The sequence below is a fragment of the Varanus komodoensis genome, unplaced genomic scaffold (assembly GCF_004798865.1).
Source record: "Varanus komodoensis strain SLA01 unplaced genomic scaffold, ASM479886v1 scaffold14_1, whole genome shotgun sequence".
Taxonomy (NCBI): domain Eukaryota; kingdom Metazoa; phylum Chordata; class Lepidosauria; order Squamata; family Varanidae; genus Varanus; species Varanus komodoensis.
The window spans coordinates 21,673,662-21,701,572 of record NW_025335438.1 but is presented as its reverse complement, the minus strand read 5'-3'; the positions used below and the strand labels follow the sequence as shown (position 1 = coordinate 21,701,572).

The following is a 27,911-nucleotide window of genomic DNA, read 5'->3' as shown; positions in this document are numbered from 1 at the left end:
CTGTTATTGCCAGGTAATTGAGCCTTTGGAGAGTCCTTTCAGCCTTTTAGAATAAGGGAAAAATGATATACAAGTCCCATATGGCAAACCAATATACTGACAAGACAGCAAAAAATAGTGAAAAACAATACACATCAGCAATAAAACACGTAGCCAAGGTAACACTAACTTCCGCAATGCAATTGCAGCTATAAACCCAAACTGTCCAATAAAAGCCAACCCTGTAAGGCATTCCTAAAAGCTGTAAATTCTGAAGTGCAAGTTCTCATCAGGACAGTCTTCCTAGCCAGGCATCCAAAGAAAGTCCTAAGCTGCAGTCGCATGTGTTGTTCCATCTCTTACCTATGTCAATTGTGAAGCTAATAGGTCTTAATTATTCATTAAACACTAAGCCACCCAAAGCTAAATTTGCTGCCAGTCCAAAGGTATTGTGCAGCTGTTCTATCTTCCTTAAAGGTTTTTTTCCTTCTCATAATGAAAGAAGACCAGAGAAATGATGAGAGAACACAAGAGCGATACAAACTGAAGACAATGTCACCTGGACCAGGAAAGGCTGCTAGTGAAGCTGTTCATTTGTTGCAGCTTTTTAGGAGCTATCCATGGTGTTGAATTCCATATGCAATATAGGTTTGCTATCATGGAACACTATGGATAGGTCCTATAAAGCTGACAAGAAAAGCTGCAATGGCTGAAGAGCTCCTCTGATACAGGAGGGACCGGCTTCCCCAGCCCGGACCCCTCTTAAAACTCCATGTGTGAGTCAGTGGGGTTGTAGAAATAAAGCCTTGTCTGGGAGCATCGTAGGATATCGAATACCTGGGCATTCAGGCATAAATGAATTTTTCATAGAGCTTTACTGGAGACATCAGTCTTCATGTGATGGGCTGACCAAAGCAGCTTTCCATGGTGTGCTAAGCTGAGGCACTACTGTTTGCCAGGAAATAGCTAAACAAGTCATAGATTCTATGTCTGTGTTCATCACAATCATACTTCCTTTGAGGCATCATGCTTGGCATTGTGGGAGGTAAACAAAGGTGGAAGATCTTCCATTTGAGAATACCGAATTGCTTTGCTCTGGAACTTAGGAAAAATAAAGATTACTTTAAATGTCTAGCAGCCAGGCCTTTTCATTTTAACTCTGGGGTGTTCTAGAACTAGGTTGAGTGCCCTGCGTCGACCATTGAGTGAATATAGAAAAAAGAAAATTTTATGCATGCTTAGGGGAAAGTCCAGGACTTTTCCCCATCTGCAATAGGATTAGATCTGTAAAGTAATATCTATTGTGTGTTTAAGTACCCTGAAAAGGCTGAAATGTTCCACTGCTAAAATCTGGGGAGCAGAAGTCCAATCACTTTTTCCTTTCCTCATTATGGCCTCTCCATCAGATCTAACTAGAAGAATTAGCATTCAAAAGGAAGAAAGGTGTGTGTGTGTGGGGGGGGCATTCCTTTCAACAATGGACTTGCATGGCCAAGAGGCTTTTCATGGCCTGCCTTTCAACATCTTGCCCATTATCAAAGGGGCTTTCACTTTCTTCCTTCGTGTTTTTTCACTTGCTGCCTTTCATGATAACTGATCCAGCATAATCAGCTTTCTATTTTCTGTTAAGTTTTCACTCTGATCTTATTTGCTCAAGGTTCTTTACATGGAAAACATACATTCTTAAAGGTGTGACTTACAAACAACAATTATCAGAAGGAAGACATTTATAATAAGGTCTGGCTCAAATTTCTTATAGATGCAGAGGTAAGTGATAACTGATTCAGCATGATCAAGGTATACATTGGTTATCTACAATAAAGGGGTCAAAGTTTGATGACACTCTAGTTATAAGTTGCTCGGATATGGAAAGTTCACAGCTTTTGCAGGTGTGATACATCATGGATTTGTGGCTAGTTTCTGTGCTCCTGAATGGGTTACTTCTGAGGATAGTTGGCTGTCTGGTAAGGCAATAAAATATACTGTTTATTTATTGAAATTTTTTGTATACCATTCTTTAGCAGATACTCTTAGAATAATTGGGAGTATTTAAGATTTACTTCCCTTGCTGTGATCCTGATGAAACTTGCTCCTTTGATGCTGCTGTTTACAATGGAAAGAAATCTCCTATTGGTGACTTTTAAAAAAGAAAATAGGATTGTGGCTGGGCAGGAAAGGGGTACATGCCTTTCTAGAATAATCTGGCTAATCATCACCTCCCCCAGTAGCTGGCATTTGCATTTAAGAAATGTGGAAAGATACATTCAATACTAGCTCCAGTTTAGCATTTAGTCTCAAATAAGACTGCATATTGTAGTCCTGTTTTCTCAAGACTATCATAGCATTACAAAAGAAAATATCATATTTTCATACCTAGTACTCTCAGTTAACTATTTCCATATGCATTTTCAAAAATTAGAACAATATTAACTTATAAAACTATTATAATATATTTGAAAGTATAATTCTATTAAAATTGGAGTTTTTGAAACTAAGGCTTCCAATAAGTTTCATCCAGCTGGATCCAGACTTAGTCATACTAAGCAAAGATCCACTGAAATAATGAGACTTAGTATTCATTACTACCTTAACTCTTATTTCAATGAGTCTACTGTAAATTTAACTAAGTCTATATCCAGCCCATAGCACATTCTTAATTTTTCTTGTATTTTTCTATATATTTCCCTGTTTTGCTCATTTAACTAAACTTCAACAGTACATCAACAGAAATAGTTTGGGTCATTATTCCTTTTATTTTAAATCATAAATGGCTTTCTCAATATATTTAAACTGAATTGAAAGAAAGAGAGAAGAAATATAGATAGATAGCTCCCGGGCTGGAGCTCTTATTGGAGGCCATAATGATCAGGCTGTCTAGAGGCCATAAGATTGCTAACAGTGGAGGTGGTGCTAATACTGCTGGATTCTGAAATGCAGGCACTTAATTGACAGTTCCCTCAGCCACACTCTGAAGGAAGGTCCAAACACTCATACAGCAAACTGTATTGATCAACCCTTCTCTCCCTCCCTCCCCCCACTCTCTTTCTGTGTATGTGTGTGTGTATTGGATGTATTATCTCTAGGTTTTTTGTAAAACTAGTAGCTCAACCCATTTGGGATGAATGTATTTCCAAATACTTTGCACCAGGAATAGATCCCAACAATATTTTCTTGTGGTGATTAGCTATTTCCACTTGCCCCCACTGTGAGGCCTGCAGGACCATTCAGAGGGCACAGGGAGTTCTTTGGGGCTGACAGATGATGCCTTCTCCCTGCTAATCAGGATGTCCTGGAGTGTTTTGACACTGAAAACCTTGGCATTCCTACAGTGCTGCTTTCCTGGCATCTGCATGGGAAGTTAGGAAAGGAGAGAGTCACCTTTAAGACCAACAGAGTGTTAATTTATGACCGAATTAGGATTTGGAAGGAACTGTATGACACTGTGGGAATGTTCACATTGAACATTAACTCCAGTCCCACTGCTAGGCCAGCTCTTAGCCACTGTGTGAGTTCTGAAACACTGGACTTCCCTTCCATCACTGTGCATGTCGGCCACTAGATTTCCTTTCAACTTTGATCTAGTTGCATCATTAGCAACAGTGCTGTTCTTACTCATATTTGCTCTTCCCCAGCAACTGGTTGTGTGCCTTCTAACCAGGGAATCTCATCTTCTGGCACTATCTCTTGTTTCATTTGGATTGTTTCTTCATGGGGACTATTCAGAAGTGGTTTTGCTTTCCCTTCTTCTGCACAATACTAACCAGAGTTAGCTTGAGCACAACTGCCACAGTCTGATTCACAGATTCTCAGAACAGCTGAGTCAAAGGGGCCCAAGAGGGCCATCGAGTCCAATCCCTGCTAGTGCAGGATGCCAGTTACACCATCCCAGTCAGATAACTGTCCAATTGCTTCTCGAATGCATCTAGTGTGGAACAGCACACAACCACTCTTGGCAGCTGGTTCCACTGCCGTGCTGCTCTCACAGTCAGGAAGTTCTTCCTTGTGTCTAGCCTGCACCTGGTGTACTGCAGTTCATTGTCTGAGACTGATCCTCCTCTACTGTCACCTTCAATTACTGCTCCTGCCCATTACCTTCCCTTCAGCAGTTTCTCTGCCTCCTTCACCATCAGAGATATCCATTCTCTTCTGCTGACATGACTGTTACACCTGAAGAGGGTGGATGCATCTTAGCTTGGTATATTAGTGTTGACCATTCCACCTTGGGTGTCCCTGCTAGGAGGCCAGGCTAGTGAGAAAGCCTGGTCTGGCTTTCTCTGGCTTTCTCAAAACCCCCTCTGGCTTTCTCAAAACCCCCTCACTATATTAAGGTGCCCATCCAAGAGGGGGTAGAGGTATCCTGAAGTGTAGAGTATTACAATGGATCATCTGGTTTTAACTCTGCAATGCAAAACTTCTTGAAAGTAGTTGTTTTATGTTTGTTTTTCTATTAGCCGCCTCTCATATTCTTAAAATAACACTTTGGCCACTGTATTCATTGCTTTCTTTTCTTTTTCTTTTCTTTTAGCCCGTCCAAGCACCACTGGGTGAGTTGTATATTACGTATTATCAAATGATATAAAATATACTAACTGATCATGAGCACTACAGAACTATTGTTACCATTGGCATGTTAAAATTCTGATCCTAAGCAAAGTGTGGCCCAATCCTTGCCTGATCAGAAGTAAACCCTACCGAGTTCAGTGGAACATCCCTAGCATGTCTGTATAGGATTCCAGCCTTCCTTACAAATAAATGCTAATTAGTTCAGAGGCTAACACCTCCAAGTAATTGCTTTTTATAATTCAGAAATATAAGGACTATGGTTAATAGTTAATCTCTTTTCTTCCCACTCCTCCAGAAATAGATGAAGACCGTGGGGCAGATCAAGATATCTTTGATATCAATGAAGGTTTTTCAATCTAAAGTTTTATTTTTTAATCTTATTTTTGTCTCATGTGACCATTCAAATGTATTGACCTCTATGGGAATTTCATTTTTCTTTTTAGCTTTAGGCCTGGACCTGTTTGAGGGTGACATCAGACTTGATAATGAGGTGAGTTATATGGCAGTATTAGCACAAATGACTACCGATAAGAGAATGCTGAGCCTAGACTTCCTTATTTCCTCCCAAGTCTTAGATTTTCTGGGCTTAACAGCTCCATGATGGAGGCACTCATGCCTCTACCTGTAAGCCCTACCTTTCCCTTAGAGCATGTCTGTGTCCTTCCCAGCCAAAGAAAGCTGATTTCATGCTTATGAAGTATCCTGATACTGGGTTCCCAGTGGGAAATTAGAGTGAGCTTTGCCCTTGACTGCTAGAGTGAGAGCAGTTCTTTGTTGCTACGGAAACTGCTACCCACACAAAAGTCATGGATGCTTTCCCACAATGTGTGTGTGTACATATTTCCTCATCCTAGTGCCTGACAGATGTTTTGACCTACAACTCCCATCAGCCCCAGTCAGCATGCTCCACAGTCAGGGACGAAGGGAGCTTTAAGGCAAGGTGTGTGACAGCAGCCACACATTTGCAAGACTTTGTTTCTGACTACAAAGAGCAAACAGTGCTGGACTTTCGTCATTTCTGAAAAACTTCCAGCTTTGAAATGTTGAATCTTGTGTTACATGCTGGATTTCACAGTTATAGAGAAATCACAGGGGCATACAGACAATAGGCCCGATTCCAAACAGATTATCCCAAGTTATCCAGATGTCAGTATACCTTAATTAATGAGAAGCGGAGGTGTACCATATGCTGGTGTTGCTTGAAGGGCAAAGGATTACAATTATTGGAAGATATTAGTAGTTTCAATGGTTGCACTTGCTTGCCCTGAATATCTTGTATTGGCCTTCCTCTTCAGAAGCCTACACGGAACTCCATTATTGACAGTCGGTATCGATGGCCCCACACTATTCCATATGTCCTTGAGGACAGTCTAGGTATGGTAGTGAAATTTTTTAAGTCACTTGTTGCCGTCATAGCCTTCAGTGTGGACAGTTTTTAATTTACTTAACATTTATTTCTGAGATTTGCCAGAATCGGTTAAAAATGAACACCAAGTTCTTAAGAACAAATTGTACATGTGTTTGTATATTACAAAACGAGGAAAACCAACTTTTTCATATGATCAAATAAAAAAGAAAACATCCTATGCTGTCGGGTATATAATACATAGGCCCAGGATTTTATGTGTAAACTCAACACAGTATCAAACCCATCTAGACCATCTGTGCAGAGTGGCAGTGCTGACCAGAAAAGTTGGTTAGAAAACTTATCTGATCCAGTTAAAAGTTACACAAATATACAAGGATTTTTAGAACTTATTTCATTTTTAAAATAAGCAACACCATTATGGGTTTCTTACCAGGTTTTGGTGAGTACAACCATCAGTGTGGTTGCCCTGATTTGGACAATTAAAAAACTAATGATAGCCCATTATGATCTGATGAGAACTAAGAAAGCAAGCTATTGGCCATAAGAGATGAAATACCTGGATTCTCCAATACCCCCCCTGCGCGTGCGTGCGTGTGTGTGCGCGCACACACACACACACACACCCTTCTGTGATGAAGGCTTCTTTTCTGTGTGTGAAAAGGATAATCTGCAGTCCTAGTCTGTGCAGTTTGAGAAAGAGATTAGGAAAGGCACAGAGAAGCAGAGCCATGTGTTTGGGGGTTGTAAGTATCTTTTGGAACAGGCTCTCTCTCTAAAAAAGCCCTTTCAGTCTGATGCCCTCCAGACTTCATCCACTGGCCAAGCTGGCTGTGGCTGGTGGGAGATGTAGTCTTACAGCATTGGGAGGGTATTGAGTTGGGGAAGACTGCCCAAGAGTTTGGATGAGGGAGGAGGGGTTTTGGCTGACTATTGAAGTGTTTAAGCTGTGCTTTACCTGTGCTCGGTGGTTGTATTCTGCATTCACTCATAACTATGTCAGAATGATCCTGTACCTTTTCTAAAAAGAGACTCAGAGGTTCCAGTCTAAGACTGATAATCATAAATGCAATGTGGATAGTTGCTCACATTCATGCCTTGCAACTTTTGTTCCCTCCCCACCCTCAAATTTAGATTGTCATTTCATTGATGCAGAAGTGTGTTTGTGTGTCTTCTGCTGTAAAATGCCATCTATACAGGTGGTCCTACATAAATATGAATTTAATTATGTAGGTTAAGATATACAGGACTACATGCTCAGCTAGAAGGCTTGTAATAGATAAACAGCCCAGAAAAGAACAATGGTATTTTGTAGAGGAAATTAGATTAGTCCTCTTGCATTAATTTAGATTGATCTATGTATTTTATGTTATGTTTCTATGCCAAAAGTATATTATACTTTTATAGATTATATAGATCACTAAAACTTGTACGACTTTTTCTTTACATGTATAGGATTGCCTGCCTAATATATCAACATTGTACTCTGAAGCAGTACTAGTGGAGCTCCTAGAGAGCACACCGGAAATGCATGATTTTAGAAGCATAACAACAAATCATTTGTCTCTCTTCTAGAAATGAATGCCAAGGGGCTCATCCTTAAAGCATTTGAACAGTATCGCCTAAAAACCTGCATTGATTTCAAGCCCTGGCAGGGTGAACCAAATTACATATCAGTGTTCAAGGGGTCGGGGTAAGAAGATTGATGCCTGTCCTCCTGCTTCCTGGTGTCTGTAGACTCTCTCAGGCAGCCTCTATGCCTGAAAGGTTCAAGAGAGCTTTAGTGCAGACACTCACATGGGTCTCAGTATATTGTTTCTCTTTGCTGTACTTAGTGTGGCAAGCTGCTCCACTGCTTCACCCGATCTGGCTTTGGCATTTTTCTTCCTTTCTACCATAAGTTCTCTATCATTTCTTAGAATGCTGAAAGGGAGTAGGGTATTTTTATTGATGTACAGTGTTCATCCAAAATGTTGTCTGCTGCACAGTGCATTGCATTCCTGCTTTTTATGGCTAGTTATTAACAAAAGTCATAAATGGTGATAAAGTTACTAACAAGAATTTATTATGTTCTGTGAGAACGGCTGCATGAAATATTTTGAACATGGACTCAACACTCTTTATCTTGCAACAGCCTCCCCCAGCTTGGTGCCCTCCAGGTATGTTGGACTCCAAATCCAGTTTTCCTCAGTCACTATGGCCATTGGCCATGCTGACTGGGGATGATGGGAAATGTGGTCCAACTCATCTAGAGGGTACCAGCTTGGGGGAAGGCAGCCTTGGAAAGTCTCAGTTGACCATGCCCACTCCTTCTAGGCTGTTTGAAAATTAACAGTGGAAAAACTGTCTTTTTTATTTTCTTTTTCCCTTTTTGCTTTACTTCAGACATTTTGCATATTTTAATCAATTCCTTTTCACTTCAGAGAGCAATAAATCTTGCTGAAAGAATTCAGGCTGGGGTTTGATCTGAAGCTCAGAAACTCTCTAATCCTTATAAGCGAATTGCCTCAACAGTCTTAAGAATTTTTTTGAAAAAGTGCAGTGATAGGATGGAAAATAACTATTCATGCAGGACTCATTGTGCCTGGGTGTGGAGCCCTGTTTGGAATTTGGATATGGTGCAGAAGCTAAATCTATATTTGACTAATTTTTAAGATATATTTCTAGCTAGTTCAGGGAAATTTCTAGTTCAGAGAAATTTTTAGTTATATGAAAATGATCGACATTCACCTGGTAGACTTGGCCTTGATAAACCCAAAAGCCAATGGTTTATTCCCCTTCTATCAGCATTGAGATAGAAATAAAATAATTAAATCCAAATGGTATGAAATTGCCTCCATTTGTCTTAGCAACCGATGTGAATTTAGGTCTGTCAGAACAAGTGGCTGTGTGGAAGCAACTTAAAACTGTCCTCACAATGGATGGTCCACATAGTAAACCAGGAGCAGCAGCTCATCTTGTCAACCAAGTCCTTTTCTTGGTATCTCTCAAAAACATGTTTGGCCATTCATTTGCTGTGGAGAGGGGAAATTTGCCACATCCAGACAGCACAGTCCTTTAAATTGGCTGCACTGGCTCTTCATGAGGGAAAGCAAGCTTGGAGAACTGCAGATCAACAACACCCCTGGCCAGTCACTTGTTATCTGCATGGTGGCCAGTCCACATGTCCCTTCCAGCACTGGGTTCTTCTCACTATTTCTGACAGCATAACAATAATGGAGAGTCTGTCCAGAAAACAGCAACGTCTGAAAAGTCTTCCATCCATGTACCTGCATTTAAACAGACAATTAGTTCTGAAAGTGATGAGGCAGAACTTTTTAAAATCATGGGCCCTCTCAGCATCAGCACACACCATACACAGTCAAGCCAGGGAATCTCCACAAAAGCAATATCTGCACACAGTCCTGTTCTGCAAGAATAGGGTGACCATGTTCTGGTAGAATATTATTAAATTAGATCATTTTTTGCACAGAGCCAGATCACTTCTGCATTTTTTCTAGTTGCTGGTCCTTCATAGGAAACCGCCATATTGGAAGGCAAGAACTATCCATAGGAGCCAACTGTGACAGGATTGGGACCATTGAGCATGAGTTCCTTCATTCGTTGGGATTTTGGCATGAGCAGTCACGATCTGATCGGGATGATTATGTTACGATAATGTGGGACAGAATTCAAGCTGGTAACTATTCTACCTTCCTTTCATTTTAGATAATTTATAGAGTTCATCAACATAACTTCTCTTTCAGGCCAAAGACATCCTAAGAGTTCTGTCTTTGAGTGAAAATAGCAAACATATTTTATGTGTGCCCTGCTTTCTTAAACAGTGGGAATCTCTAGGGAGAGCACTGTGGGGTTTAGTTCCCTTTATGTTACAGGTGAGGAACCTTTGGCACTCCAGTTATTGTCGAACTGCAGTTCCCATTATCCCTCACCATTGGCTTTGATAGTAAGGGTTGATGTGTGATAAAGCCCAGCAGCATCCGGCACATCATAACTTGCCACCTTGCTTTGCATGCACAGGAGACTGACAGTCTGTTTGTAGTATTTGCTTGTTTAGAAATATATAGCAAGAGTGAAGGGAAAGAGATACGATGGCAGAAGAGTCCTCAGAAAGGAAGATGGGCATCTTTCCAGGCTGCATCACATCCCCTGTTCTGATTCAGCAACCTACAGCTCAAAACTCTCAATTCTCCCATTTCTTTGCACATCTGGCCCTCCTCTCAGCAGCAGGGCATCATCTTCTGTTATCACTGATGGGTATCTCCTTCAAATAGATCCTCCACTTATTAAGGAACCATTACCAGATGTTGAGGTCCTACTGGGGAGTGGGGCATCAGCTACTCACCAGCGAACTTAATCTGACTATCCGTTTGCCTAAATGGTTGTTCAGTGAAGAGATGTGCACCATTACAAGATGCACAGTCCAACCCAAGATAGCCAAAGCTAGCCCCATAGAAAGTAGTGGAATGGTCTGAGTCAGGACATTATGTTTGTGAAGGCCTTTACCTTTGTTGAATATTGCTGGTTTGTGCCCCAAGAGGTGCCTCTAAGGAGGGGATGAGGTGAGTGTTCTCAGCAAGGGTACCCCCAAAGGTGAGAATGCCTGCTTGAAGAAAAAGGATGACAATAATGTTACCATCCTTAAGCCCTGCTCCTTCTCCAACAGAAGTGCAGTTAAAGTAATTCATGGGCAGCAGGCAGTGCTCTCGCTGTGCTCCCCCCCATGCTTCCATGCTACTGCAGGTGCTTTGGGAACTGGAGCTTCTGACAGCAACCCTGGAAATGAGCTCTTTTCTGCAAGCTCAGCTGGCTCGCCCCATTCCAAGGATCAGCAGTTCCACTCCTTGCCCATTGTTGCAGGATCTGCTCGCTTCCTGTTGCCCTAAATAATGCATTTCTTCATTTATGAAAACCAATGCAAGTACTGAATACTTTTAGGGTGTGATCTTATCACCTCTGTCCCCCATGCATGAAGAGCCTCTGAACTTGGAGGCTTGCCTGCATCCTGTACTTGAAACAAGCTGCCACTGTGCTGCAGACCCTGTTTTTTTTATCTTGATGGGCATTTTTGACCAGCTAGATGAAGCATAAGTGAGAAGGATAGGAATTGGCCTAAGTCCTCAGGCCTAGCCACCTCCCCTCCTTGCCCCAGCACACCCCAATTTCCCCCTCCAAGGTGCATTCAAGGCTTCAGCGGAGCATGTGGTGCAAGGTAGATGGAGTTGGGGTTCAGCCTTCAGGAACCCTAGCTCTGAAATTGCAGGATCTCTGAGCTGGGACTCTGAATAATCCTCTCTCTCTCTCTCTCTCTCTCTCTCTCTCTCTCTCTCTCTCTCTCACACACACACACACACACACACACACACACACACAGAGAGAGAGAGAGAGAGAGAGAGAGAGAGAGAGAGAGAGAGAGAGAGAAGGCAGTTCAGCAGAAGCAGGTGCCTGCCTCAATTCCATTGGCTCAAGCCCTTGCCCTCACTGCCAGAGAGCAGCTGCAGGGATGTACAGATTTTGTTAAAGCTGCCATGACTAGGCTCCTTTCAAGAGCTTTAAGGGATACTTGAAATCTTTCTTAAGGGGCTCTGACAGTTCAAAGAGAATTCTTAAAGGCAAAGTAAGAACTAAGTCCTCTCCTCCTAAAAGTCCTAAAAGGTTGTGAACTTGGATTTTGATTCAGAAGTGGAGAAGAAAAAGGGGGTGACATTCTCAGCTGAATCACCAAGACCAGTAGACCTAGAAATATTCTGGGCAGTCACTGAGAATCAGACAGTTTCAAGTTCCTAAGGAAAATCTATTGAACAAGCTGAACAATCTATTGAAAATTTATTGATATGTGTAGGGAAGGTGGAAACTAGTAAGGGAGACCAGCTGAGTGGTGTCAGATCCTCTAAGAGACTGGGACATAAGCAGCAGAATCCACCTTGAAAATGGAGTCAGTTCCTTTCAGTTTGGAAGGGAGGATAAAGTCCATTATCAATGAACTTCCTTTCATTAATCCACATTTCCCTTATGGCTAGTATTCTAACTTTGCTTGTGCCTTTTTAATTGACTAAAAGTATTTAATACAAAATAATACAAAATACTTTTCTTTTGTATCACAAAGTCAGCCTAGCTGGTCAGTTTTAACACAGTAAAGCCTTAATTCAAAAGCCTTTGTCCTGATCTGCTTGGAAGGAGGAAGTGAAAAAGGTAGCATTTTCATTTTCTAGGCAAACAGCTTTGTACTTCCCTATCACTGCAACTAGCATTTTCCAGATCAAAATTCTACATATTTAGGGATTGATTTAAATTCACTGAGAAAAATACTGCCCTAGTGGATTTGCACGAATCCACACTGATTTAAATGTGTAAAAGTTAAAATACACTTAATCTCCTCATAGAAATCAATGGAACTCTAATATGCCATAACATCAGCTGAGTTATGCCCTATATAATTAATCTTTAAACATATTAAATATAATACAGCTTTTATTTCTGTCTAAAATTCTCCAAAATCCTGTATGTTGGGCAATAATAATTGAGAGGCAGTGCGGTGTAGTGGTTAAGGGTGTGGGACTCTGCATTCTATAGTCTTAACTCAGCCATGGAACCATGGTGTTTTCCTTTATTTTTAATTTAATTCTATTTTGTTTTATCAGGTAAAGAGTCAAATTTTAATAAATATGACGATAAAACATCAGACTTCCTTAACGTGCCTTATGACTATACCTCTGTAATGCACTACAGTAAAACTGCCTTCCGGAATGGCACAGAACCAACAATAGTAACAAACATACCAGCTTTCATGGATGTGATTGGACAGCGAATGGATTTCAGTGAATATGATATCCAGAAGCTGAGTCGACTGTACAACTGCAGTAAGTGTGTTAACTGTCATAATATCTTTGTTCCGCTCTAGCTACAGCTTTCTTTGTCCTTTAGCTTTTATTTTCCTGCCTTACACTATAAAGCCATCTTTTTTTTCCTATCCAAAGACCATGGGGAGACTCAGTTTGCTAAATGAGGCTTGTAAATTACTATTATACCAGCCTTCCCCAAACTGGTGACCTTCTGCTGTGCTAGACTGCAATTCCCATGATTCTCAGTCAGCATGGCCAATGGCTGTGAATTGGCTGTTGGGGAAGGCTGTATTACTCAGACGCAAGCCAGTGCCTGGTGTGCTTTCATTTCCAATGCAAGACAGATGCAGAATGGACTTCCCTTTACTCCTTTCTGTCTTGTTTTACAAATAGCATGGCCACCATGGTTGTGTTGTGAATCACATTTTGCACTTAATTTAGGCACCATCAACCATCCTGGCCCTGCTTGATTATCTGTTGACTGTTTACCTTCACCTGTGTGCACAGAGGCTGAGTTGTCTGAATTCTGGAAGGAGAAAGCAGGCCACTCCAGTGGCTGTTGGATGCAGGCTTTTGCCAGGCTCTGTTTGAATGCAGTAAGTCTGCGATAGGCAACCTTTTGAATTATGGACACAACTGAAACTGTCATGGTGCCCATAAATAAACAAATAAATAAATGTCACAGCAGTCATCACAAAAGTTAAATTAACACTTCTAAAAGACTTTTTTAAACACTCCATTTTCAGTGCCTTTTCCCCTTTCTTCTTGGTGGCTGGCTGTTCTCAAGAAAGAAGCATTAGTCTACAGGCAACCACGGCCTGCATTTCCTAAAAATGTTTCTGAGCCTCATTATGTAGCCCAAAGGTATTTATGGAAAATGAAGATGGCAGCAGTGGAAAGTCCTCACCTTGCTTAGAAATGATCCCAGCAGCCAGCAAGAAAACTGTGAAGTTAAAAAGGGGGCAGGAGGGGTTGGTTGCCTTGGTAAGCACCAAGAAAGTTCTCCAGAGACCCATTGGTGTCCACAGGCAAACCTACTGTGGAGTGCCCTTCAGCCCTCTAGAGTGAATACCAAGGAACGGAGCGGGAACTGGAAGAGATGGGAAATTGCTCACTTTGTTCTGCTGATGGAGGCAGTTTTGCATTCAGGAGAGCTTAACTGGATACCACCCAGTATGGTGGCAACCATTCATAGAATTGCACTTTGAACTGTATGTATTTGTTTGAACCAGAAATGAGATTTCTTGTTTGTTTTTGGCTTTTGGAGGAGCAAAATGAGAGCTTCTGCTCTGAACAACCGCAGAAGTGTTAAATGTTTTAGTTGTGTTTACTCTAGCACAGCACTTTTTGGGCACGTAAATTTTAAAGGTAGGAGATTCAAGGAGTGCTTTTCATTTTGATAAGCAAAGGCAATAAAGTTATTTTGTTTGCTAACTTTTGCGAGTAAGATCCAGGGTTCTTTGGTATGCCACATCCATTTTATTTAGACAACTAAAGCATGATCCAGCCTAACAATGACCACATGCAAGGGGATCAGATCTTGCTCAAAGAACTCTGGCTGGACCTCAGCTCAAAGTTTATGATCAGTCAGATTCCAAGAACAAAATCAGCTGAGATTAATTATCATTACCGTAATAGCATGAATATTGCTTAACATGAACCATTGGTAAGCCAGCCATATTCAAGTCAGAGTTTGCTCAAATGTTGGTTAGCTGCTCAGGTAGAGTTAACTTGAAATTGAGGGCAAGCAAATATTGTTGCCTTTGAAAAATTGTGCTTGCTCTAAGTGTGCTGTACAATTGGATTAAATAGAATACCGACAATTAATGCATATATTTAGCTCCTTAGAAATTTGCCTCTTTTTCAGTTACCCTTTTAATGCTTCTTCCTCCCCAGTGTTGCTCCTTGTATACTTTATTCCAATTTCCATCACACGTTTTTTGGATAGAGAAGTGCAATGTGCCTAATTTACAGACTTTTCTAACAACTGGATTTCTTTGTTCTATAGGTATACTAGGTGTCCAGGTCATGCAGAAGTACCTGCCTTTTTAATATCATTTTGTTAGATCTGAGGATAAATTAAGCCTATAAGTCCATCTTCATTTACATGATGGTATGTTTAGGCTGGTACTGGATATATCTGGAAAACAATCTAAAATCGAATGCCCAACTGTTAAGCAAGAACAACCAAACACATTTGTTAGCAGCACCCATGAATCACAATACATAGAGAAAGCTTTTGAGTTCCACAGAATAGCTCAATGGTACAGCACATACTTTGCACGGAAAAGATCCCAGTTTCAGTCTTGATTCTGTGACATCTCTAGGTAGGGCTGGGAAAGACTCCTGTCCAAAGCTCTAGAGAGCTGCTGCTTAGCAGCACAGTACATAATACTGAACTAAGTGGACACACAGCCAGATCCCATATAAGGCAAATTCCTAGGTCTCTTCCTCAGGCAGGAAGGAAAATTTTAAGGTTGAAAAATCAGGATAAATTGAATAGTGGTTATTTGCATAGGCAACTGGTCTTTCTTACCGTTGATTCAATTAGGAACATGGTGGATGAAAATCCATGCCAGTTCTTCACCAATATGGTGCCATCCAGATGTTTCCGCCAACAACTTGAAGCTGTCAATCCAGGAGTTTTCATCCGCAAGTGTACTAGGTCCATGAAGGATGACATACACCATGATACTCTGTCCTTTTGTATCCTAAATTTTTGAACATGCAATGCATGCCCTAAAAAGACTAAAGGTCTTTATATATTTTTCTGCTAACAGGGCAAAGATACAGCTGAGGCCACAAAACCTGTTATTTTAGATATCCAAAATATTTAGCTTTCACTTATTTTAAGATGGGATTAATTTTCTCTTTGTTACCTACTCCTGGGATTTATGTATCCAGAGAATAGAATGCATAGGTTACAAGATGGCTGAATTAGTACAAACTTTGGTTCATGGACTCTTGATGTTTAAAGACTAGATGAAATGTTGGGAAGACTAGATGAGTTGAGAGTGGAAATCCCACTTTTTTTTTTTTTTAAAGAAGTTTACAATCTTCGTGCATCTTAGTCCTATTCATTTGACTGACTTTCCACAATGGCCTTTATCTCTTAAATACCCCATGGGGCAGCCAGTTTCATCTCCTGATTTTCTGAAGTCACATCTAATTTGGGCTTAAGCTGTATTAACTCCTGATCCAATTGAATGAATTTTTTCACTGAGTTTAAAAATAATAATCTAACTTGTATTCTTTGCATTTTAAAAATGTAGGCTCTTCCTTGACCTTTATGGATACATGCAGTTTTGAATCTGAAAATGTGTGTGGCATGATTCAAAGTACAGAAGATAAAGCTGACTGGCAGCGCATAACCCAAGTTTCTAGTGGACCACAATCCGATCACACCTATGATGGAACCTGCCAAGGTATTGCATAAAAGTTGCTTTTATCTCTTAGAAAATACTTTCTTTGGACATATCTGTGAACTTCGAACTCATCAAACTAACTTGTTGATAATCTAGGTTGCATTCTAAAAACAGCCTGTAAAGTATTAAGCTTGCTCTGGACATTTGTTTCTGTATGCATCAGCAATCTGAAACATTAAAGGTCAGGAGGAAATGGGCTCATGTGTGCTAGGCAGAATCCTGGCCCTGTTGTACTTGAGGACAGGACGGGATGGGACGGGGTGTTGTCTTTGCAATAAACCTAGCTCAGAAACCAGCATGTTTATCAAATTACACGCATGCACAAGGTGCCTAATGTCATTTACGGTCTGGATAGTAGAATGCCCTCATTAGATCTTCAGTGGCAGGGAATGCAACAGAGACAAAAGCAGAGCTTTTGTCCGAAACATAGTTTGATTGTGAATGTATAACAGAAAGGCAATTCAGTTATCGAAACTGTCCTGAAGAAGCGAGGAGTGGGAATTGATAGTGCAGTTAGCTGAGAATGTGTAGTTCTGTTTCAGCTTTTGTAAGGAAATGGGGATGGGAGGGGAGACTACAGGAGAATTTGGAAACCGATGAAGGAGGAAGTGGGGGAGAGACAGCAAGAGTTTCTTCCTTATGCTTTGTTAAAAACACAAGGACAGGAAATGGTGATCCATAACACTGGCATAATTGAAAAAAGAAGATAATGTTATATTGCATCGTATATGTAGTTTTCATTGTGATATTTTAGCAACTGGTATGCTTAGAGGGTTGTTATATTCAATGGTATGCAAGTGTTATTAATAAAAATGAAAAACAGATGCAAAGGTTTTATTGGGTGAAATCTACTGGAAGCGGAAGTGCACAGCTAGGCTACCCGGAACTTATCACAGCAAGACCATTTTTGGAAAGCACCTGGAGTTCAGTGACTCAAAGATGCAAAAACAGGCTTTAAGCTGTTGCAAATGCAGCAGCTTCTGCAAAACAAGTTGCAAATGTCTCAATATGTGATGCGTGTTTAGTACATCTGAAATAATGTGCTGATTGTGACATCAGTTAACCAATGAGCTGCTAAATCCAAACCCATTACAGGCACAAATATAAATTATTCAAAATCACAACTCAAGTTTGCTTTAAAAGACATTATAATTTTTTAAAAGCATTAATGACAACTCAGCTCTGGAAACCGATTCCACACTTTCTTCTGGGCTACTGCTGCAAAAATGTTGCTCTTTCCCACAGCTCTTTAGATCTCCATAGACAAATGGATATTCAGCAAGGCCCTACCATACCAATCCCCAAATCCTCTTTCAGTGTTAAATGATCTAAGCAATGGAATTTGTCAATTTCTCTCATTAATTGGTATCAGGAATGAGCATCTGATAACTGTTCACTGGGGAATAAATCAGAAGGGGGTCATGCTTTGGAATAGTAGATGTTAAAGGCAGTCAAGTAGAGGGCAATGGAGAAAAAATTGGTCACTTGACTATTCTAGGATGGGAGTGGGAGTCCCATGTGGAGTCAGGTTGGCTGGCTTGTGGTATTTCTAAAACGGTAACAGCCTTGCTTATATTTCTTCCCATCCTTTTGTTTTCAACAGAAACCGGCTACTTTATGCATTTTAACACCAGTGTTGGAAGTTTGAAGGACAATGCTGTCTTAGAGAGCCGGATTCTATATCCAAAAAGAGAATTCCAGTGCCTACAGTTCTATTATTACAACAATGGAAGTGATCAGCTGAATATCTTAATCAGAGAGTACACTAAAGCATTCCCCAATGGTACTTTAAGACTTATGAAAGTTATACAAGGTATGATAGCGTCTTCCTCATTATGTGCTTCTTCTTGCCCTAGTTTACACTGAGGAGGTAAGCCTCAGCTGACTGAATATCGCTATTTGTATTCCTCAAAACCTCTTGCCTGGTCTCACTCAATCCAAGGCTCTCTTAATATCAGGAAATTGTTTTTCACTCCTAAATATAGAAATCTCTATACATGTGAAGTAGCAGAACACATAGTTCAAACATACAGTATAAAGGTCAAGATAAGCAGCATGTTCCCCAGTGAAGGGAAGCCCCCTTTGGCCTCATCCATTGGCCAGAAAACCAGGTGCTGTTAGGAAGAACATCATGGCAAGGGAGACACTAAACCCAGCCTCTCTATCAGCCAGAGAAGGAATACTGCAGGGACCATGCTTTGCCCTGCCTCTCCAGAAAGAGAACAGAGTCATTAAGAACAAGTTTGCTTCTTTCATCCTTCTTCCCAATTCCTTTACCTTTTATGTTGCATTCTTTAGATGATGACTCTGAAGGTAAGAACTGTCTTATTACTGAACTTTGGAAGTGGCTTTGGAAGACTTTTCAGCTGAGGAATGGCATTAAATGATGTAAATAAAAACTCAGTAGAATGTAACACTCTGTGTGACATGGAAAAAGGTTGTAAATATAATACAACTCAGGATTCTTTTCCAGGTGCACCTGTGAACTACTGGGAGCTACACCACATTTCTTTGAATGCTAAGAATAAATTCCGAGTAGTATTTGAAGGAGTAAAAGAATCCACCTCATCAAATGGAGGCCTATCCATAGATGATATCAACCTGTCAGAAACCCTTTGTCCTCATCATATTTGGCACATACAGAATTTCTCTCAGCTCCTTGCTTCAGGGATGGCAGAAAGACTATACAGTCCGCCATTTTACTCTCCCAAAGGGTATGCATATCAGATAGCTTTGGATGTGAATAGTTCCAGCAATCCATTTAATTTAGGAATATATTTCCATTTGATTACTGGTGCAAATGACAATCTTCTTCAGTGGCCTTGTCCATGGCAACAAGTCACAATGGTTCTGCTAGATCAGCATCCAGATATTTCCCAGCGCATGTCAAATCAGAAGAGCATAACAACTGATCCAAATGAACTGCGTAAGTAATTCTGGGATCAACTATCCCTGTGATCTCTCTCTCTCTCTCTCTCTCTCTCTCTCTCTCTCTGATCAGCAGTAGTATATGAATGTTTTATATGGTTCAGTGTTTTACTTTTCTGCACTAGGAGACATAGCACTCAGGGTGGGATAATGAAAAAACAAATATTATAAGAAAAATGAGTCTCTTGTCCACTTAGATATAGTCTCTGATTTGTACAGTGGCTCTCGGTATCAGTTTTATTTTTATTATATGTTCTATTTGGTCTATTTCCTTCCCTCACTTTATATCATAGTTTTCTTTTAGGTCTATTCCCTGTAAGGGAGTTAGATTCCTTTAGCTCCTTTGGAATAGCAGAGGCATATATGCTGACTTTGTCAGTTAAAATGTACTCCTCATTTACCACAGACTTTTGAACCTTACTGTAAAGTTGGGAATCATCTACATGCAGAGCAAACTTGCTAGTTGTAGTAATGATGAAGATAGAGGTCAGGATTATATAAACCCATTTTTTCCAAGTCCAAATTTACTGTGCATTACATTTTCTTTCAGATACATTCTGTCTACAGAAGTGTATAAATGGAAAGATTAAAGAGGTTTTCTAGGTTGTTAGCATAAGGCATAATTTAAAACATTACTAAATGAGAACATTGTTACCCAAGTTGCTCTTTGTGTTCAAAGCTAGATAAGGAATCTCACCATAGTAGCAGAGTCCCACCTGCTTCTGTTAGCGGTATAAAAGGTAGCAAGAGGCCAAAAGTAACTCCTAACTGTCTGTATGGTTGCAACTCTTATCTGGTCTGAGGGAAACAATACTGCAATCCAGCTGTTTTACCAGTTGGACTGTAGGAAAGATGTTTCTGTCATGGGAAAATGAATTATGCCATTGCTAAGCATCCAGACATTCCCCTTTCTCCTCCCCATCCACATGCACAGGGCTAGATCAGGACTTTGTGGGATTTAGGGAAAGGACCTCCTTGATTGGAGCCAACCAGGATAGGTAGCAAATGAACACCACTCAAAACTCTTCTCTTCTTCTTGGCTCATTGCAGCTGTTTTAGGAATTTGCTGAACATCTTTTCTTCCAAAAATAGTAGAGTATATTAATATTTTCTTTTCCTTCACAGATTCATCAGGAGTTCACTTTTGGGACAGACCGGATAAAGTAGGAACAAATGTTGCATTTCCTAATGGCACTCAGTTTTGGAGAGGTCCTGGGACTGGAACAAGTGGCTTTTTAACACATCAGAGACTTGAAAGCCGTGACTTTATTAAAGATGATAGTATTTTCATTCTTACAACAATGGAAGGTATGTGGGCCTTGTTATGAGTCTGTACCATAATTTATCCTTTTAATATCAAGGATGCAAATCCATTCCATGATAGTCACTTAGCAGTCTACCTAAACCAGTAGCTCAATTTGCTGTATCTCTGTTCCTTTCTGTTACAAAGAAAGAGTTTATTGAGCTCGACATGAGACTAGTGTGTGCATATGAAGCATTTCTTTATTCTTCTCATACAAATCACCAAATGAAGTATTTGGGAAACAGAGGTGTAACACCCTAAACTGCTTCCAACTCCATAGATGTGATATTTGTTTATTTTCTGGAAACACTTCTTTTCTCCAAAGACAAAAGAATAGTCCTTCAAAGGAGAATTGTTAAATAATTAAATAAATATGGAAAAAATAAAAAAATTAAGAAACAATGAAGGTGGTATTAGTGCTGAATCATGCTGACCCATTCAAATATAATGCTAAGCTATAGTTTAGTGTTAAATCTGAGCAATGCTGTTGTCAACTGAAGATCAAAGAATCCTAAATCAAAATGGTATACCTTCTTCCACTTCTGTTACATGATCTTAGAAAAGGGAAAAGCAGGAGAACTTTACCTTTTAAAAGCTTCCATTGCTGAAGCATCTAGAATTGTTTGGTTACTAACTATGGAAACCCTACTGTGGAGCATCAGGCTGACTATGCTGACTGTGTTTCAGTACATTCCATCATGTGTCTCTTTGATGCTCTAAACCATGGACTAATATTAAAAGAACAAGCCTTAGGAACCTTCAGTTTTGCATATTCCCCTCTCCCTATTCCCTGTCTTCTTCCTGAATGGCTTACAAGGCGGTGATTAGAAGCTTCAGCTTCTGTTTTAGCTGTGCTGCAGTTTAGCATGTCATCCACACCTTAATTGTTGGTTAATCTTAACTATGGTTAACTAAATCAAACCAGCTTCATCTACTAATGCTTTGAAATTGGCTTGTTTCAAGTTGACAGGTTACATTTAATCTAGAATAGAAGTTAGTACCTCCAAACTCTTCCTAGTGGCTATATTGGAGGGATTGGGAGCTTAGAAGCCCAAGCTTTGCTGCAGTTTATTCTCATAATTTTAAGCTTTGGTGTAATGTTAAAACTGAACCAGCCCTCTGTGAAGTTTTTACCCAAAATTAATTGATCAATATTTTCCCCCAGTATACTTTATATACACAACTTATATTTACTTCATATTTCTTGGTAATCAATATGGGGAGAGAGGACTTGGAATTAAGCTTTTCAAAGGAAGTGATCTTTCTAGAAATGTAAGTACATGCTGTACTAAATGTCTTTGCTCAAAGCTTACATTAATACCACTAGCCAAACGCCTTATAATGTATTGGTTATGGTACAAGAATTGATATTACACCCAATTTATTCATTTCAGATATATCACATTTAATATCAACTGAACCAACTTTGACACCCAGCAATGCTCCAACTACAAAACAAGTGACAACAAACAATATGTCCAGTTCAGATGTTGATGTGTGTAAAAATTATGGCTGTCAAAACAATGGAACGTGCATTGTTGTTGAAAAGAAGGCAACTTGCAGGTAACTGATCATTGTAGTTTCTTAAAGGTAAATGTTATTCAGTAGCCCCTGTGCCCTAGAAGGTGAAGATATTTAATACTTTTAAACAATCCACTGTAAACTGGTGATAAAAATGAAAGCTCTGAGATCTTTATCTTATCTGCAGGGGTCATTTTAAACTTTCAAGGGACTGATGTTAACTGTGCCAAGCCTCAATTGTGCAGCATGTTGTAAATTATTCTGTATGTGTCACTAATAATCTGCCATGTTCATTTAGTCCTTTTGGTCACTTGTAGCCACAACCAGTCGAGAAGCGTGCTTATCAAATTTGCTGGATTGGGGCAGTAATCTTTAAGCTCAGCTGCTAGTATATTGTTCCCAGTATCCCCTCAATTCAAGAGGATGGCCAAGTGAGGACACTGATGCTGCTTAAAAAAAATCAAGTCTGGGATAATTTAGTAAGTGGGTAATGGCACAATGGCAGACACAGGTTTAGCCCCATCATTTCCTGTTAAAAAGATCACAGCTTGGATAAGACCTTTGCCTCATACTTTGTCCAGCCTTGTGAACTGGCAGCAACCCTACAGTACTGGTGCTAGTTAAGCCAACGGTCTGACTCAGGATAGGACCAATCCATATGTGACATAGAAGACTAATCATGGGATTGTAGGTTCGGAAGAAACAATGATGTAGTCAAGTCTTTTACTCCAAGTCTCAAGTCAAGTCTCTACATTCAAGTCCAAGCTGAGTCTTAAGTCATTCCAAGAATTTTTTGGGTCAAGTCTTAAGTCTCAAGTGTCCCTCTCTCCCTGACTCTTGAAACTCCCTTCCCCCCATCGCTTCCCCCATGCCAAAAAGAAGAGCTGAAGCCTTGCCTTCTCTTCCCTCTATCACAACCCCTGCCCTATCCTGCCCCCCTTGCAATTCCCTCCTTCCCACTGCCTCTGCTCCATTTGTGCCTGCTTTCCAGCCCATCACAGATGCTTTCTGCCAAGATCACCACAGGATATCCTGCCCTAACTCTGGAACAATTTCTGGCAAAAACAGCAGAAATCTCAAGTTGAGTCACTCGCTCATTGCTCCTGATTCAAGTCAGAGCCAAGTTGCTGACGTGACTGGGATCAGACTTCGGAGCTAGTCGCTCAACCTGAGTCCTCAGCCCTGGGAAGGAAACCTACCTCAAGTCAACCTTGCACTCCAAAGCAGGACAGCTGTTTAATGTAAGGACTCATCGTTCCCCAATCTTTCCTAAAAATTAGGAAAATCTTAGCTTAGTTTGTGGAGTTTTTCCTGTTAGGATCAAAGAGTTGAGATTGCCTTCTTCCAAAATACAGCATGTATCATATGAAGTTACTATAGATGGAAAAGAAATACTACAAAAGACTGAAATTAAAGCTTTCCTCAAAAGCTTTCCTTGAAGCAAGAATAATATAACAAACACAAGCTAAAATCCTGCATTCAGTGACATGTTCAGATAAACATGTCTGTATCAGCTGATTACTCAGCACTTTATGACTTGCTGCTGAATATATGAACCCTAGACTGGGGGAAATGTGCTTGAGCTGAAAGCTGATATGAAAGTTCTTTTTTAAAACTGATAAGATCCAACAGGGAAGATAACTGGACATTTTCTGAGCCATGTGGAAGTTCTTTGTCTGTAAGCATATGGATAAGAAAATCCTAAGAAGCTGGGAGAATCCTTAGTTACATGGACATTGCTTCATGTTACTGTTTGTCAGTGAGAGATAACCAGGCATACATAAACTGGTTTGTGTTTTCCAGAAGTCAATAGCCTAAATGTATATAACTGGATTACATAAACTTCCAATCCTACATATAGATGGTGCTCAAAATATATACACATTTTAAGAAAGGAAAAAGCTGTATTAAAAACTGTCGCATAGTTAGGCTAGCATTCATTTGACTGATGCCATCTTGTGAATGAGTGTCATACTACACATTGCTACTGTAATTCAATTCAACTTCAAAAAGTAATGCATAGATAACATCTCGTAAAATGTGTACACATTTCTTTGGCTCCGCCTGTATATACTGAATAGGCCTAAAAGGGTACTAAAGGGCCAGGAAAGAGGTTTTGGGATCATGATGAATGGCATGATAAAAATGCCAATTCTGTGTGAAAAAGACATATACAAGGTTCAATCCATATTGAAATACATACATCTAGACTGGTAGGATTGTCAAGAAAGGGGATGAACATTAAAGCAGTTGGTAGAATAATGTCCTTCAGATATAAATATAATGCCATTAAATTATATAGATGATGTGTCTACATGTGGAATACTGTGTACAATATACTCAGCTGAGATAAAAAAGAATAAGGCAGAGCTGGAAAAGATGCAGAAAATATCGAAGTGATCAGGGACTGAGGCATTTTCCTTATGAGGAAGGAAAAAATATTAGGGGCTGTTTAGTTAAGAAAAAAGGTGACTGCAATGAGACATGACAGAGATTTAATACATTCTATTATTATTATTATTATTATTATTATTATTATTATTACTACTACTACTACTACTACTACTACTACTACTACTACTACTGAGATTTAATACATTCTGTTAAAAACAGAAAACAAAACAAAACAAAACAAAACACCTCCCAAGGGGAGTTGTCCAACATCGGGAGAACAACAGTTTCTCCACTCCTGATCTAAAAGATGCAAGATTGGAAGCTAGACATCTTGAAACAATTCAGGCTTTAGCCCTAAAGTGATACAATGGTATATGCAGAATTCTGGATCAGGGCTGTTTCACCTTGAAGGAAGACAAGAAAAACCATCACATTTGATTTATTCTGAATGACAAGATTTTTTAAAATTTATCCCAAAGAGTAATCTGAATATTCAATAAATCAGTAATAGGAAATATATGGTTCTCCAGATGTTGTAAAACTGCAATTTCCATCATCCTTCAATAGTAGCTATCATCTGGAGGGCCATAGGAGCTGAAGTCAAAAACCTTTGGAGATCCTCATTCTTCCTACCCCTTATTTAGAAGACAGCATCATCTTCAAGATATTACCCTTGTATTAGGTTTGACATCTGTTTTACATGTTTGAAGACCACATTATGGTGGAGAAAAACATGCTGGTATATATGGACAAAAAGCATTTCTTTAAAAAAATACTGCACATTCTGTTTGAATACAATGGTTGAAGAGATGCCATGTCTTACAGGTGCACCGCAGGCATAGATTGGTGGTATATTGGAGAAAAATGTGAAAAGAAGGGAACACTCTATGAAAACACTGTAATAGCCGTTGCTTCATCTCTTACTATATTTGCCATCATGTTGATCATTGCTATTGTAGCTACCACTTGTGTTAAAAAGAAATACCGCAAACAACTCAAAGCACAAACAAACCTGGAATTAAATAATAACGTAAGTATTCAGCTTCTGGCAGGATGCCCATTTAGAGAAGGCCGGTAATGGGAAACTGGTGCTGACAGGTCACATGGCTGTGGAAGGTTCCCCAGATCGACCTGTGCTAGCCTCTGTTAGCTTGTGTTGCACAGGGCAGCATTTATTTGGGCATGTATTCCTTAATCCTCACTTATGTCCACTAGTACATCTTCATGTAGACATGCTGCTTTTTGAAGTACGTCTTATATGTCCAAAGACACAAAATTGGCAAAACCATATTTGGACTTTTTTAAAGAAGAAGTATATGCAAATTTGGATCCTCTGCACCTGCAAGTTAGCTGTATCCTTTTTTGCAAATTACTTTCAGGGTTTCTAACTGGCAGCTCCTCTCAGATGAAATTATGCTAGTAAAAATAGAAAACATTTTGCATTGGAAACAAGACACGATGCTATATGCCACTTTCAGAAACCTGAGATAAGACATTGTAAGGTGATAATCATTCCTCATGCTGGGGGAAGCACCAATGCTAGAGACGTCAATGAATGCAAAACCTGTTGGCCCAAGCCTAGCTAGTCAAAAGAGGGGGATAAGCAGCATTCCTTATTTATTACCTGTATTTGTTTAACTTCCCTGGGGTTTTTGTTTAAACATTGCAAGTTCCCTCCCATTGAAGCTAATAGGATGGAATGAATTAGGGGACTTTCAGGGCTGGCATAGATCAGTAGTTGGTTCTAGAGGAGGGCACATAATAGGCACAGTTATCAAGGGCCAGCACAGATTTTGCTCAATCACTTTTGTATTTTCCTCATTTGACAGGCAACAACTTTTTGAACATAGTGGAAGTGTTACAGCCACTGAAACAGATGACATCAGTCATGTCACTTGGAAATCTGATTCATAACATCATGCTCGGCATGGATTCTTCTCACCTGGATACCAAATGTTACTTCCAAGAAGAAAACTATTAATGCATGAATTCTTCCATTTCTAAATTAACATAAAACAAAGGGTCTGAAAGTGACATAAAAATTGTGACAACTAGGAAAAGACCAAAACAATTATTTCTCCAGCACAGAATATGACATGGACAGCTAAAATGAATAGTTTTGTTTATCAACAGTACATAAATCTGTAAAACAAAACTAATAATACACAACATTCCCCACTAAATAAGGAACACTGATGGGGTTGGAGGCAATGTATCCTTGTTTTGCTACTCCAGAGATAATTTCTAGAGGTCGCACCCCCTCTTTCTGCCCCTTGAATCCTTAAACAGTTCTTTAAATTAATGAATTCAAAAATATTTGGGGATTTGACACAATAGCTTTTCATGGAAGAAAGTGGTGGGCTTTTCCCTTTTGGAAAATGCATCAGCTGCATCACTGCTTTGTGAGTTCAGTGGCATAAAGAACGTCCCTTCTAGGGAAGTAACTGAAGTTCTGGGACAGCCTTCTGAAACCCAGCACCTTCCAAAAATGTCAGACTACAACTGCCAGTGAAAGCTGTGTTGGTTGGTAATGATGGGATGCTGTATTCCAGGGCATCTGGAATGTGCTGGGTTAGGAAAGGGTGCGGTAGAATGTATCGAGGGCATTCCCATTAAGGATGGTGTTATCAGTTGTACAAAATTTTAGCCAACCCCACGTGGAGATAACATAGCCTTCCACCCTTCATCTAGTGAGCTGGATAATGGCGCTTCAGTTTTCTTTACTAGGTTGTAAAACATGCCCAAGGATAAAAGTAGATAATTCTAGGTGACAATAGTTTTCCCCTAAAAGACAGAATGATGGGAAAAGCTGTGTTACTGAAATCCCCCTTTATTATTTTGCAAAAACTGCATGGAAATTGTGTAAGTATGATGATCAAGGGACAATAAAAACATCAATGCATTATTAACTTGGCATGCTCTTGTGTATTGTGGTTATCTCCTTTACAGAAATGTCCAGTTGTGAAGAACACTAATCAGATCAAACACAAAATAGGTTTTTAAACACACACTGACACACATCTAGGAGTACAACACAAACTATATACCACTGGGTAAAATGTTTGTTGCTTCTAATCAAGAATAGGAAGAAAAATATAATAATTCATTAGTCAAGTCACAAAATTACTAAGCTATTCTCATTTGAGTTCTGTGAAATAGCTTTATTTTTGTCACTTCAATTATAGATGCTTTTTAAATCTAAGCTTATAGTTTTGGACATCTTCTTGATCCCAGCAAGCCTGAAAAAATTAGTAATTTTGAACTATGCACACAATTGGAGAAAATTTGAGAAGCCCCGTTGGCAAGGTTCTCCATCCAGAAGTACTTTAATTATGGATTAAAGTATTTTATTATTAGGGAACCTGAGGCTAGTTATGGTAGCCTCAGGTTCCCTAATAATGGCTTAGGCTGTTTGGTTTCCTTGATGTTGCCTTTTTTAAGTTTTTTAGATAAATGTGGTGCAGCATGTTACCTATCATTCTCCTAAGTGTCCCCTTTCTGTTTTGGTTAGGCTTATTAGAAGTAACGTACTGGCCCATGTGGAGGGCAGGGGAATGTGTAGCTCTTCAGAGAATTTTGGACTAGGATAC

The 27,911-nt window shown here is 39.8% G+C and overlaps 1 protein-coding gene across 1 annotated transcript; it reads left to right on the top strand.

Annotated features, from left to right (window-relative positions):
* The first annotated feature begins 80 nt into the window (after positions 1-80).
* MEP1B (meprin A subunit beta) lies at positions 81-27,417 on the top strand. Its single transcript, XM_044424354.1, has 14 exons — positions 81-158; positions 4,505-4,523; positions 4,838-4,888; positions 4,986-5,032; positions 5,838-5,916; positions 7,484-7,601; positions 9,409-9,587; positions 12,550-12,768; positions 16,023-16,175; positions 17,779-17,988; positions 18,649-19,101; positions 20,229-20,411; positions 21,750-21,969; positions 25,147-27,417. The coding sequence occupies exons 1-14, from the start codon at positions 81-83 to the stop codon at positions 25,397-25,399; spliced, it is 2,262 nt and encodes a 753-aa protein (XP_044280289.1). The 3' UTR covers positions 25,400-27,417.
* Positions 27,418-27,911: the final 494 nt, after the last annotated feature.

Coding starts and splice junctions, on each gene's coding strand:
- MEP1B (XM_044424354.1), top strand. CDS start 81: ATGGCAAACCAATATACTGACAAGACAGCAAAAAATAGTGAAAAACAA. Junction 5,033..5,837: donor ACATCAGACTTGATAATGAG/GTGAGTTATATG, acceptor CTTCCTCTTCAG/AAGCCTACACGGAACTCCAT. Junction 7,602..9,408: donor TCAGTGTTCAAGGGGTCGGG/GTAAGAAGATTG, acceptor CATTTTTTCTAG/TTGCTGGTCCTTCATAGGAA.